The 14854-nt window shown below is 36.6% G+C and overlaps 1 protein-coding gene and 1 pseudogene across 1 annotated transcript in view; both read left to right on the top strand.

Annotated features, from left to right (window-relative positions):
* OSTM1 (osteoclastogenesis associated transmembrane protein 1) overlaps positions 1–10510 on the top strand; it is a 41710-nt gene extending 31200 nt beyond the window's left edge. The window contains exons 5-6 of the mRNA XM_043592058.1: positions 2093–2258; positions 6868–10510. Of these exons, the coding sequence (XP_043447993.1) occupies positions 2093–2258; positions 6868–6923 (222 nt within the window). The 3' untranslated portion in view covers positions 6924–10510. The remainder of the gene's footprint in view (positions 1–2092; positions 2259–6867) is intronic.
* A 1337-nt stretch (positions 10511–11847) lies between these two features.
* LOC122489833 lies at positions 11848–14580 on the top strand (annotated as a pseudogene).
* The last annotated feature ends 274 nt before the right edge of the window (positions 14581–14854 follow it).

Raw genomic sequence — 14854 nt, 5'->3', positions numbered from 1 at the left:
TATAAAGTAGTAGAGTTTTAGAATATCCTGATCTGTCAAACTAAAATGAACATTAATCAAGTACTTCATAAATGAGTTGACAATTTGGTATGTTTGGTGTTTTAAGGTTGATAATATGTGTCATTTTCAGAGGCATGGGTGTTGTTATATGTTTACATTTCAGTTTCTTGTGTGCTATTGCTGATTCAAGAAGTCTCTGGTTTTGCTACTATGTGTTTCTTTTTTCTTTTTCTTTTTTTTTTTTTCTTTTTGTAAGCTTATATATTTATTTCCAGAGAGAGAACAGCTGAGGGGTGGTAGAGGCAGAGAGGGAGAGAGAATCCCAAGCACGCTCTGTGCTGTCAGCACAGAGCCCAACGCTGGGCTCAGTCTCACAAACTGTGAGATCCTGACTTGAACCGAAATCAAGAGTCAGACGCTTAACTGACTGAGCTACCCAGGTGCCCTGCTACCATGTGTTTCTGAAGCCATTTTTGAATTGCTTCCTTTCCCATTGCTTTTATTCTTTATACCTGTTATCATCTGAAATTTTTAATTTGTTTACTTATTTACAGTCTGTTACCTCTCACTGAAATATAAGCCACATGAGGAAAAGGACCTCCTGTCCTTTTCTGTTTAGTGTCCAGTATTTAGAACAGTGCCAAGCATATAGTAGGCCTTTAGTAATGTATATTAATTAAACGGTTAACAAAAAAGATTTTTCCTCCACTGTATAGTCGGCCTTCATGTGGGGCACCACTAGATGGCGATCATGCCTTTTTATGGGAATATGGTGCCTGAGGGTTGAGGCATCAAAGGAAATAGGAATTACTGGCTAAAAGTAGAGAACTAAAGGTCAGAGTTAATAAACTTAATGGTTGAGAATGATGAATATGAATAGCAGCTCAGAGTGAACTATGGTGGATCAATAATATTCGTGATGGCAAAAAGCATTTATTATCAACTTAAAATGGGTGGGTATACCATGGGGATTTTTATTTTTTTACTGCTCTTTTTCTAATGTCTGGAAGAGTACCTGCTTCTAGTAGGCTCTCAGTAAATACTAAATATTTATTTTAAGAATAATAGTCTATTTCATCATTTTTAAAATGAAGAAGAAAGATGAGTATTGATTCTCTGACAAAGGTTGGATTACATAGGAAATCAACATGACTGCCTGTTTTTAGAACGTCCTTCTTACAGTAAGCAAAGCTTACAGTAAACATACAAAGCACCATTTGCAAACCATATCTCAAAATTCAGGCAAGAACAGTTTTCTACATTAAATTTGATAGTTTCCTTATATCACTTACCATGTTTGACAGAGACTGTGAGCTCAATGAAAATGGGGTATTGCTGCCCCTAAATATATGTTTTTAATGTATGATGCTAAATGAAATACTACCTAAAAAAGTTTCCATGATTCATTAGATATTATGGACTTAAACAATTATTTGCCATATGAATCTTTCATAATATCTTAGGTAAGGTACTAAACATTTCATAGATATCATCTCTTGAAGAACAGCTGTATTTACATATTTAGTTGATGTTTTTATTTTCATTCTAAAAATATTGCAACAAGTTCAGTGAGATTACACATGTAACATAAAAAAAATTTGTTTTTGTGAGCCTTCCCCCCCCCGTTTTATTGAGATATAATTGACGAATGAAATTGCAATATATTTAAAGTGTTCAGCGTGATAATTTGATATACATATACATTGTGAAAGGACTCCCACAGTCGAGTTAATTAACACATCCATCACCTCACATTGTTACCCTTTTAAATCTTCTTTAATTAATGAAGCATGGTCTAACCATATTTCTGTTGATACAAGTTCTCTGAGATCTGTGAAAGGCTGACATTCTTTGGATGGTGTTATGAATTTAGAATACGAAATTTCTGTATGATATAAACTTACACAGTGACTGATTGTAAACTAGCTAATTTCCTGGGCAGAAGAAATTGTCCTCAACTATCAATAGATTTTTTAGGGATGTATATTTAGTTTTAAATTCTGGATGCCTGTTATTTTACTAATAAAATAATTGTATGACTCGAAGACAAATTAAATGTAAAACAGAGTAATTTTATTTGCTATCGTTCCAGATGAACATTACTCGAAAACTTTGGAGTCGAACTTTCAATTGTTCTGTCCCTTGCAGTGACACAGTGCCTGTAATTGCTGTTTCTGTATTCATTCTCTTTCTACCCATTGTCTTCTACCTTAGTAGCTTTCTTCACTCAGAACAAAAGAAACGGAAACTCATTCTACGTAAGTTTCTTTTTACGACTGTTTATTTATTTAACTAAAACCTGTATTTTAAAAACTTAAGCCTGTTTTAGAAATGATGTATACTCTGAAAACTCAAACTGTATTAGATTAAAACAGCTCTCTGCTTCAAATTTTACAGTAAATACTTACTAATAGGAGAGATGTGTAAGAAGTCTATAAGTACAAATAATCAAAAGTCGACATACAGTATCTTTTCAGATGTTTTAACTGAGAGAGCTAGCTCTGGAATTAGGTAGGCAACAACAGAAGAATAGCAACAAAGGTTTTGCAGACCTGAACGGCCATGGTAGGGAGAGGTGGACAGCTCTCAGGCCCATCAGAGCTGTGGCAGAGCCACCTAGAAAGCCACCTAAAAAGGCAGGGAGAAACTATAGTGAACACACAGACAATTTGTTTATGAATAAATTGGAATTGTAGTTGCAAGGACATTACTTCACATACAGCATGTGCTCACACATATTCCCCATCAAATAGGGCAGAGCAGAAAAAGCACTAACTAGAAGTTCCTATTTAGCTGAAGACGAGTGGTTTCTAAGTCTAGTGGGTTTCTTGTTTATGATCAGAATGAAGGTATGGGCTTATCCCTTAATAATTTTAATTTTTAAAATAGAGAATGTCTTTTGTAGAAAAAAGTTAGGCTTTTTTTTTCTCTTAAATATTATTATTCCTAGTTTAGGAACCTATGATATAAAATTTCTTTCCTTTATAAATTTCTTTCTAGCCTTTCTTCTTCACAGTTTATTTAATCTCACTAATATATTTAACTAAAAAAAGCTACTTACAGATCAGCTTGAACTGAATTTGTAATGTCTTATCACCTTGAAAAGCTAGCTGATAGAGGGGAAAGTCTGTAATATGAGTGTATTTGGCAAAGCTTTTCAAAGATTGCTAGCATTCTATAAAATATGTAATAAATGAGTCCTAAAAGCACTTACTTACAGTTTTAACAAAATATTGCAGGGACCTCACTATTGAGAAACTTTCTTTTTCAAGGCTTAGTGTACTTTTAAAGTTTAGCATCGTATTTGCCTTGCAAATCAGTTTAACTCTGTGGAAGATACTTATTGCTTCTGATCAGGGTTTTTCACAGTCACTTTCATCCATCTGCTTGTACAAGCCACAAACCTTGTTATCTTTACTTTCTTAATTCTTTTCTTTATTATTTCCCTATTCCCATATTCTCTTCCCTACCTTTTTTCACTCCATCAGCAAGTATTGACAGCTGTACTTCCAAAAATGTATCTTAAATTATCTTTTCTCTACCTCCACTGATAATACCTTAGCCCAAGCCATCCCATCTCTTATCTGCCCTAATGCAGGAGTCCCTTACCTGGTATCCCTGCTTCCATTTTTTGGACCCACAACAATCCATTCTTTATATAGTGGGTAGAGTAATTTTTCAAACACAAATTTTACTATGCTTTTCTCCCACTTGAAACCTTCCTGTGTTTCTGTTGCATCTAGAATAAACTCAAAACATATTTCCAGGGTCTGCTTTCTAAGCTATGTGTGACCTGCCCCTCCCGCCCCATCTACCTTTCTAAACTCACTACACCCACTCCTTTCTTTGTTCATGATGCTGTATGTAGGCAGACTGGCCTTTTTGCTCCCTTCAAACACCAAACTCATTCACACTGCCCCCTTCCCAAAGCTCTTACACTGGCCCTCTTTACCTTCCTTGACTGGCTCCTTGTCATCCAGGTCTTAGGCCAAAGATACTTATTCAAAGATACATTTTATGACCCCCATCCTTAAGACATCCTTCTTTCAATTCTCCTATATCTATCATGTTTCTTTGATGACACTTTTTAACTTAACTTTTTCATTTATATTCTATCTTATTTGCTCTCCTGACTCAACTGGAGGCTCCATCAGAACAAGGATTTTATCTTGTTCACCACTATATCAGTATCTAGAAAGTACCAGGCCTATATTAGGTGCTCAAATATATTTGTTGGACAAAAGAATGTGTATCTAATGTTAGCATTTCCTAGGGTGTGTTCCTTAAAATAACTAGTCCTGTGAAATTCCTTTTTATGATCTCCATAATGTACCTGAATATAAATTAAAGGTTCTGAGATTATATTCCCAAAACTTGACAGAACTTTTGCATATTACCTGTGATGTTTCATGTTTATGAATTGATTTATGAATTTAAGGAAATGCTAGTGTAAGCAAACAATTCTTGTGCCGTTATCTCATGGACATTGTTTTTTTTTTTTTTTAATGTCACAATTTTATATGCCCCAATTTATTAAGTCCTGTGGTAGGAATTAGCGATTAAAAAAAAAAAAAAAAAGGAACAAGGCACAATATGTGCCCTCAAAGAACACACTGACCATAATCCAATTATTACAACAGATGTAGTTAAAGGTATACAGTGTGGTTGGCCCACAGAGAGTAAGACCAGCTCTGCATTAGGGCTGTTGGAATTCATCCCTAGATCTCTGGGGTAGAATTTCTCTCCTCTCCTCTCCCCTCCCCTCCCCTTCCCTCCCCTCTCCTTTTATATCCCCTGGAGTAGAATTTTGAAGGATATAGGGATTTATTAAAGAATAAGGAAGCAAGGAGGTTGTAGATACATGTACTCATTGGCATTGCACCTGGTTAGTTTAATAAACTTGGTAATTAGTGAGAAACTAGATTATTTCTAGTAATTTTAAACAACATAGGAAGAAACCCTCTTGATTTAGTTTGTCTCCCAAACCCACAGAAGCTTAAGAGTAGACTTCTGGCTTAGGCAGTTTTTTAGGTTAAGTTGCCCTTTAGTTTAGCCTGAAGCAATACACTGGTCCAGAAAGTCATGTTGTCATCTTAGAGTGATGGTTAGCAGAGACCCTGATGGAAACCAGAACACTGGTTTTCATCCTTGAACACATATCAGAATTATCTGCAGAGCTTTAAAACAAAACATAAAAACAGACGCCTGGGTCCCATTGCAGACCTTCTGACCACAACCTCTACTCTCATGTTAAAAGCCTCTGAAGTAGAGAAATTCCTAGTTATCCAATGTAAGATACTTTTACTATGGCACAATTGTTTTTCATTTATGGAACATGAGAAACATTCACATTTAACTATAAGCACAAACATTACCAAGCAAAATAGCCATGATTTCCTTTATTAACCCTAATGATTCAGTCCCATTAGCATCATAATCAAAATTGATTGCACATATTTTATTAGCAGCCATATGTATTTGTGTGTCTGTGCACATGTAATATAACTCAATGTAACTTTTTTTTGTAAGCCATTTAAGTTTTTTTCAACTTTTTTTGGACAATTTTTTGACATTATAGAATTATTTTAAGAGAAATCTAGATTTGGATTTCTAACTTAGACTTTTTTAAAAATATTTATTTATTTATTTAATATGAAATTAATTGTCAAATTGGTTTCCATACAACACCCAGTGCTCATCCCAACAGGTGCCCCCCATCACCCCCCCTCCCCTCCTTCCCACTCCCCCATCAACCCTCAGTTTGTTCTCAGTTTTTAAGAGTCTTGGGGCGCCTGGGTGGCTCAGTTGGTTGAGCGTCCGACTTCAGCTCAGGTCATGATCTCACAGTCTGTGAGTTCGAGTCCCACATCGGACTCTGTGCTGATGGCTCAGAGCCTGGAGCCTGCTTCCGATTCTGTGTCTCCCTCTCTCTCTGCCCCTTCCCTGCTCATGTTCTGTCTCTCTCTGTCTCAAAAATAAATAAAAACATTAAGAAAAAAAAAATTTTAAAAAAAAGAATCTCTTATGTGTTGGCTCTCTCCCTAACCTTTTTTTTTTTCCTTCCCCTCCCCCATGGTCTTCTGTTAAGTTTCTCAGGACCCACATATTTATTTATTTTTGATAGAGAGCAAGCGAGGTGTAGAGAGAGAGAATCCCAAGCAGAATCCCTCTGTCAGTGCAGAGCCTGATGCAGGGCTTGACCTCACGAACCATGAGATCATGACCTGAGCTGTTGGGGCGCCTGTGTGGCTCAGTTGGTTAAGCATCTGACTTTGGCCCAGGTTATGATCTCACGGTTTGTGAGTTTGAGCCCCATGTCGGACTCTGTGCTGACAGCTCAGAGCCTGGAGTCTGCTTTGGAATCTGACTCCCCCTCTCTCTGTACCCCTCCTGTGTTCACGCTCTCTCTCTCTCTCAATAAATAAATGTTAAAAAAAAGAAAAAAGACCATGAGCTGAGCTGAAATGAAGAGTTGGATGCCTAACCAACTGAGCCATCCAGGCACCCTACTAACTTAGACTTTTAAATATACAATTTTATTATTGTACCTTGTAACACTTCCAATTTTTAAGTAGAATACTCTTACCTATATTACATATTTGAGATTGTGATGTTCAAGATGATATAAATTATGTCTGTTTTATTTGGTGCTGCTTCTAACAAAGTCATGTGTGGCTTCAAGCAAAGTTACATTTTTTGAAGTTGGTAGAAAAAAATAGACTTGGGTTTTAATTCTTAGAAGATTGAGTCTATTCTGATTCAAACATAGAATTATTAGATGAATACTATAGTTTACATAAAAATAATGAATAATTACATTTAGAGAATTACATTTGAGTTAAAATATAATACTTTTGATTTATCTAGCCAAACGTCTCAAGTCCAGTACCAGCTTTGCAAACATTCAAGAAAATTCAAACTGAAATCTGCAAAACGGAGAATTAACGTCCTGTTCCATGGGTGAATGGTAGGAGATGCAGCTTGGTCCAAAAGAAGATAAACTGATTTGACAAGTCAAGTTCCTAAGAAATGCAAGGACTTCAGATTTATTTTTAAATAAGGATTTTCAATTTTTCTTTCCTTTTTTGTTCCTTTTTTAAGGGTTTGGGTATTTTTAATTTCCAGGCCAAGTAATGTTGTCTATTTTAAAGAGTATTTGTTACAATAACAAAAGATGCAAGGACAATCTTTGTTTTGTTTTGTAGGCATATTATTACTATTTGAGACTTCTGGTAGCTCCTCATTAATATAGTATTTTAGTAGCAAAGTTTTTGAAAACTAACATTTAAAAATTAATTAATTATAGCAAAGACTTTGAAAAAGAAATATACTTGCCAAAAAGTAGCAGGTCCAAAGATTAATTTAAATTACCATTGCAGTATTATTGTTTTATATATATATTTAATATGTCATACATTACAAATAATATGTAATTCAATCTCTAGTTTACTTTAAGTGATTTTTGAAACCACTAGTTAGAAACCTCCCTAACAATTTTTAGAAGCAGGAAGGCACATTACATTTATCTTTGTAAAAAGATTTACGGTAACTGGTTTCTTACTTAACTTTTATAAATAGTGTTGTATTTTACACCTTATTTTTGCCTTTATTTCTTAAATAATTTGAAATCACTGGACTGCTGTATTATATTCAGGGCAAGATGGATTCTTTTTCTACCAGGGATTTGCATTGTGAATTACATTAAGTTATTTGGCAATTTATAATTTATTACTACTTTAAATCAAATGTAGCATTCTCACAATATGTATTTAAGTTGTTTTTTTTTTTTTAATGGAGATTCTCTTGGGATATATGGAGATTTTTGGAGGGGAGAGAGAGGAGGGGTAAAACAACCTTAAGGTTCAGAAAATAGGGACGTGAGGGGTGCTCACGAGAAGACTGTCGAATGGTTCATGTTGAGGGCATGAGTTAAGATGAGTCTGATACAGAAAGCAGTTAGGTTAAGATGCCTGTTTTTTTTCTAAATTATTTAAATCAGTTAAACGTGATAGGATAGAAATGAAGTCAGATATTTCACTATCAGAAAGCAAATTCTATTTTGGGATGTTTGTATCAACCTTTCTAGAAAAAAGCTTCATTTCAGAATTGTTCACAGTTTTTTTCCCTCAGGTTTTTAGTGTTAGGTATTTCATTTGTTAATTCCTTCTTGCTTTCTTGGTGGCAATAGGCTTTGTTCTAAATGTTGAGAATGTGAAGCCTGCTCTGTATAGAAACAAGAATTAGGTTAAATAGTACAAGAATTTTAATCCCTTCATATATAGTAAAATGCTCTATAAAGAGGCAAGAAAGTGTTTTTAATTTTTTTTAATGTTTACTATGTATGTAGAGTTGAAAAAGAAGGCTTATCTTTGGATATGTAACATATCCAAAAGCCGTTACAGTTTTTCTAGTTGGCTGTGATCCATTTAAAATGTGCTGGGGTTTATTCTGTCATTGTCATTGTTCATGCTGCTGATACTAATAACACTGTCTTGATTTGAAGCATATAGTTGAGGGCCATTGAAAGCAATCTTTCATTAATGCAGATAAAACCAGTTTACATATGCAAAGTTACAAAATGGCATATTTGAATCTGTAAGTAGTGACTCTTTGATCACCTTTCGATGTTATGTATTTCTAAAAACCATTGCTTTTGGGTATGGTTGCAAATAAGCACTTTAGAAAAGAAAAGATAGCCTTTGCTATTTTTCTGGTTGAGTCATTGCTCTTTCAACATAGCATCAGCAATAGATTTCAAAAATAAGTATTAAGCATTACACTGAAGTGTGTGTAAGTACTTCATTTTTTAGTCATACAGATAAATTCTTTGCATAGTTTTAAATTCTGAGACACATAAGCATATGTGTGTGCATCTTTAGCTCTTTGACACTTTGAAATAAAGGAAGTAACTTAAAAAAATTGCAGTGCACCATATTTGATTTTTTTAAGATATATTTTTAAAACTTCAGATGTAATTGAACGTCACACATCAGTTTTTCAGGCATTGAGTTTAAATGCCTACTTTAAAAGTACCATCTAATCATTTTGTTGTTAATAAAAATGTACTTTTGGATTGTTTATTTTTTTGTTTGGATTTGAGATGTAGAACTAGCATCAGCTAGCTATCTTTAAATGTGACTCTAAATCAATACCACCAGAGTGTAGATGGTAAAGGTTACTTCTAAGGGGACAGCATTTTCTAATGTTTCATGGATAAGCTGTACTTCTACTGCAGTGTACTCCTTATAAACCGAAATGTTTTTCCAGAACGTTATTATTGGGGTTGCATTCCTGATGAAAGACTTGACATCTATAAATAATAGACATCAGCAGCAATGAATTAAAAAAGCAAAATTTACACCAGTAACCTATGTACCTGTTGAAGATAGGGAAAAAATTATGTTCCAAGCACATTGTTTTCTGAGCTACAAGAAACCTTAGTGGTCATCTGGTCACAGACTCCGAGAGCCAGATGGATCCCTAAAGACAGCTGGATCTAACCCATCCACTGCATGAATTCCCTCTAAAAAGTGTATCACTTATTTCCTATCTTCTCAATTGAGGAAGCAGAACATCATGGAGCTCCTTATTTATGACTGAGCCATTGTTTGATAGTCAAATCTAAAATTGAGACTTGAAATACCTAATCAAATGTTTTTCTACTCGGCTCATCCAAAATTGCAAAAAATGATCACATTGATTATAAAAAGAGCTTCGGCCTATGCTGAATTATACATGTAACACATAAAAATTACAACTCTACCAGGGTTGCTTGTTCTAAACTGTTACATCGGGTATAGTAAATATTAGTCATACATGTAACATACTTAATGACCAGTAGTTTTCTTTGTCTCCTTGGAACTAAAGAGGGCTTTTAGGAGATAATATGACTAATTCATGCTTCTTAAAGTAGGGAGGTTTTCCATAATTTTAAAATCTTTTTCCTGTGGTAAACAGATGTATTTTTTAAAACATCCATCCCAGTACCTAAATGCAATCAAAATATTTCAAACCTTTAAAAGGAATGAATGATAAGCCCGTCTTTAGCTAGATATTGTAGTAAATCCTCCATTGTCATACCTAAGTACCAGAATTGTATCCAAAAGTTTTGCCCAATAGCATTAGAAGTGAAAAACAATTCAACAACTGTAATTTCTGGAGTAATTGTAGACAACTAGAATGTAGATAGGAGGATTGGAAGTTGTTAGCTTATACTGTTTTGACTTCTGAAGCAGAAGAGTAAGCAGAAGGAAGTAGGTTTCTGGTCACCAGAATGTGTATCTTCAGAGGCAAGGCCCACAAGAGAAAGCTTGACAGTCATCCCTGTTTCCAGAGGGGAAGTTATGTCTTCCCTTTCTCCCTCCTATTAGTACTTCATTTTCTATGTTCATTTGAAGTGCTATTATCAGTAATGTAATAGGAACTGAGATATAAAGGGCTTGACCGTGGCTTTGTAAAATCCAAATCCTCAAAATAAATAAACAAACAAATAAAATCCAAATCCTCTTTATATCTTGGCTGTTCTTCACTAAACAAGGCAGTGTTTTTTTGTTGTTTTGTTTTGTTTTGTTTTGTTTTGTTTTGTTTTGTTTTTACAACCTAGGGACTGTTATCAGTCAAACTCCAGCATTTCCCACCTCACCCCCAACACATACACATGCTCTTTCTCTTGCTTTTCTCCTTATGGGTTTAGAGAATTATGGTGTGGGCACACAGCTAGCACAGGATGTAAAGAGTGTGAGTGAGCAAGTAGGATCTCCACATTTACTCTTTCCCCTCACACCTCTCCCCTGTGATTCCCAAATATTTATATAGGAGGGACCTAGGAATGGAAATCTCTAGGAGTAGTATTAGATTGTATATTTACTGGGGGAGGCTTTTGGAAAATGATGGACATTGTGAAAGGGCTAAGACTGCTTAAAATTACACTGCTTGCCACACTTTGCCCACCATCCACTCAGGACTTACTCCTGCTCCAACCCAGCATCTCAGGAGAAACATGAAATTGTTGTTTAGCTGCTTTGGCTCCTCCTGCTAGGTTTATGTCCTCTTTTCTTTGTTCGCTTTTCCCCCTGTCTCCTAATATCACAATAGATAGAATCATAGGAACTATCCTTTGTAGTTTAGCTATTATCACCAAATCTGCACCACTCATTCTGTGTCTTTGAAACACCATGGATAGGTGCTTACTTACATGGGTACTGAAATTTTGCTTGTAACCAACCCCACCATGCTGGAAGTGAGTTAGAGAATGTAGTCACTGACCTGGTCAGGCTCTGGAAATCCCTTTTGGGGGTTGAGATCCTAGCTTATTGATAGTCTGCTTTCACGAGGTATATCCATGTCACTTTTGGCTCTCAAGTCCACCCAGCTCCTTGGATTTAAGCCCTGTCATTTACTCTTGTTCCCATAGTGCCACCATTTTTCTTTGTCCCCATTAGCTTCACAAACACCAAAAATTCAAATGACCTGATGGGATTGTGGTAAAGTCTAAGTTTTTCAGTACTTTAAAGAAATCATTCCTTTGCCTTCAGGATTGCAAAGTTTCCGAAGAGAGTCCTGCTATAGTTCTTGTATTTGTTCTTCTGTATGTAATGTTTTTGTTGTTTTCTGTCTACCTTCAAGATTTCTTCTTAATTTTTGATTTCCAGCAGGTTTACTGTGATGTGTCTGGGTGTATTTTTCTTTGTATTCTCCTGGATCCACTAGATCCTTTAGTGTTTTAATCATGGTTATTTTTATATTATTTTATGTTTTATTTTTTAAGTAGGCTCCATGCCCAGTGTGGAGCCCAACATGGGGCTTGAACTCATGACCCTGAGGTTAAGACCTGAGCTGAGATTAAGAGTTGGCTGCTTAACTGACTGAGCTACTCAGGTGCCCCTAATTACAGTTATTTTAAAGTTCTTGTTGGATAGTATCAATATCTGAACCATCTCTGGATCTAGTTCTTTGATTACTTCATCTCTTGACAATACATCATTGTCATTTTCTTCTTGATTTTTAATTCATCTTACAATTTTTGCCTAAATGCCAGACATTGCATGAAAAAGAACAGTAGAAACTGAAATAACTAGTATTCATACCTACAACTGAGCAAACATTTCTATCAGACTATTAGTATGAGGAGTGAGGGTTGAATACCTCCCATCAGTAGTTGATCTGGATTTGAGTTTTATTGTTAATATTATTACCTTCAGTATATCACAGGTCAAATTCCTCCAGTGATTGAATTTGTGCAGCTACTTTGTGTTTGGTGTGTGGCCTAGAATGCCAAGAGAGTTCTTCTCAGTGTTCCTACTTCAACTTTCAGCAGACTGTGTATAACCGTGCTAAGTGGGATCTCTCTCCATGGTCTTGTCTCTTCCTCAGCTATAGGGGTCTCTTGCTTGTTTCTTTGTGCAAGGTTTATGGTAGGGGCAGGCATTGTTTCTCCCCCCTCTAACCTCAGTTTCATGCAGGTCCTGGGCTCTTGAGCTAATTTAGGGTGGGCCTCCTTCTCCCCCATGGCAGTCGGGCACTGCATTGTAATGGGGGCGGTCTTAAATGGGAGTGAGTTTTCTGTCCCTTTCTCACTGACAGTAGACCTTGCTTTGTATCAGTGAAGGATCCTGGTGACTGGTAGGTTTCTTGCTTTCCTCCAGCATCTGATGGCTTTTGTTTCAACTCCTCTTCTGCCACAGCCAACCTTATCTTGGGACCAGGGGGCAAGAAGATTTAGTACACTCCTTTAGTGGCAGATGGCTTTTTCTTTGTATGGAAGATGGACATGGGCCCCATGCCTGTCTTGCATTGGTAGCTGGCCGTCATCTGCATGCCTGTCTCACCAAAGGGAGGCTCTTTCAGTTCTCCTGATCTGCACCCAGTCTTTCCTGTGAATACCCAGGGAGGCCTATGGAAAAGTGCTGGCAAATGGGGCACATACTTTGTATCCATGGCTCCCAGGGGTTCTAAGTTGTCATTCTAGCCATACTTGGTCTTTAAACTTCTGCTAACATTTCGGGTTTTTTACCTTTACTTTTTTGGCTGCTACTCTTCCTCCTGTACTCTTCCCAAAGCAAAATAGTTGGTAGGAGCAGTGTTTACTGGCTTTCTATATCCTAAGTGGGACTAGAACTCGCTGATTGCTTCTTTATTGTCAACTGTTTTTACTTGATGGAAAACTGCTCAACAATTTGTTTAATACATTCAAAGAGGTGAAACAAGCAGTGAGGGCCTTAACCAGTTGACTGGAATTGTGGCTATTGGAGGTCCCAGTATACTGCAATTATGTCTATTATGTCCTATAATGGAGGAGCTGTCATGGCCTTGAAAGGGAAGAACTGTGTGGCTATCGCTGCTGACAGGCACTTTGGGATCCAGGCCCAGATGGTGACCACGGACTTTCAGAAGTTCTTTCCCATGGGCAATCAGCTGTATATAGGACTGACTGGGCTTATCACTGATGTCCAGACTGTTGCCCAGCAACTCAAGTTCTGGTTGAACCTGTATGAGCTGAAGGATGGTTGGGAGATCAAGGCTTACACCCTCATGAGCATCATGGCCAACCTCTTGTACAGAGATGGTTTGGCCCCTACTACACAGAGCCAGAAATCCCTGGGTTGAACCTGAAGACCTTTAAGCTCTCCATTTGATCTCTAGACCTCATCAGCAACCCCATGGTGACTGACGACTTTGTGGTCAGTGACATCTACTCCAAACAAGAATGCGATGTATGAGTCCTTCTGGGAGCCTAACATGGATCCAGAACACTGTTTGAAACCATCCTACAAGCCATGCTGAATGCTGTGGATCAAGATGCAATGCCAGGCATGGGCGCCATTGTCCACATCATTGAGAAGGACAAAATTATCACCAGGACACTGAAGGCTCAAATGGACTAATCTTCTGTTCCCAGAGCCTACTTTTTTTTTTTTTTAAAGTAAAATAGTTTTTCTTTCAAAAACAAAACAAAAGGTAAAGAGGTAAAACAAAAAGTAAGATTGGCAATTAGGGAAGCCATTAAAAGGAACCAAATCCCCAAAAATATGGTAGCTGAAATTAACTCAATGGAAAGGTTTTATAGTAAATAAGACATAGTTAAAGAGTTCACTCAAAATATGTTGGAAGAGTATCTTCAGAAGGAAACAGGGAAAGAAAAAAGTTTGGGAATACAGATTGGGGAGGGGGTAGGTAAGAGATAGAGGGGGTGCATTAAAAAATTTAATATAAATATAGTTAGAGTCCCTGAAGCAAAGGAGAAAGAAAATGAGATGGAAGCAATTTTTGAAAACATTTGAAAAATAGCTGAGAATTTTCCAAACCGGTGAAAAACATTGACACAAATGAAGATGCCCAAGAAGAATTTAAAACAAACCAAAACAACCTAGTCACATTCATAGTAGATAAAAACCAAAGAGAAAATCTTATAAACCAGCTGGAGAAAAGATATTGCCTTTAAAAGAGCAGTAACTAAACTTATTGCTTATTTCTCAAGAGAAAATGAAAGCCAGAAGACAAATGGAATATTTTCAAAGTGCTAAAAGAAAGTGATTGACAATCTAGAGTTCTACGCCCAATCAAAAATGTTTTTCAAAATTAAGAAGGAGAGGGGCGCCTGGGTGGCTCAGTTGGTTAAGCGACCGACTTCAGCCCGGGTCACGATCTCGCGGTCCGTGAGTTCGAGCCCCGCGTCGGGCTCTGGGCTGATGGCTCAGAGCCTGGAGCTTGCTTCCGATTCTGTGCCTCCCTCTCACTCTGTCCCTCCCCCATTCATGCTCTATCTCTCTCTGTCTCAAAAATAAATACACGTTAAAAAAAAATTAAAAAAAAAACAAAATTAAGAAGGAGATAAAGGCATCTATGGACATAAAGG

Source organism: Prionailurus bengalensis, chromosome B2 (assembly GCF_016509475.1).
Source record: "Prionailurus bengalensis isolate Pbe53 chromosome B2, Fcat_Pben_1.1_paternal_pri, whole genome shotgun sequence".
Lineage (NCBI taxonomy): Eukaryota > Metazoa > Chordata > Mammalia > Carnivora > Felidae > Prionailurus > Prionailurus bengalensis.
The sequence above is the reverse complement of the archived record's forward strand: the minus strand, read 5'-3'. Positions and strand labels throughout refer to the sequence as shown.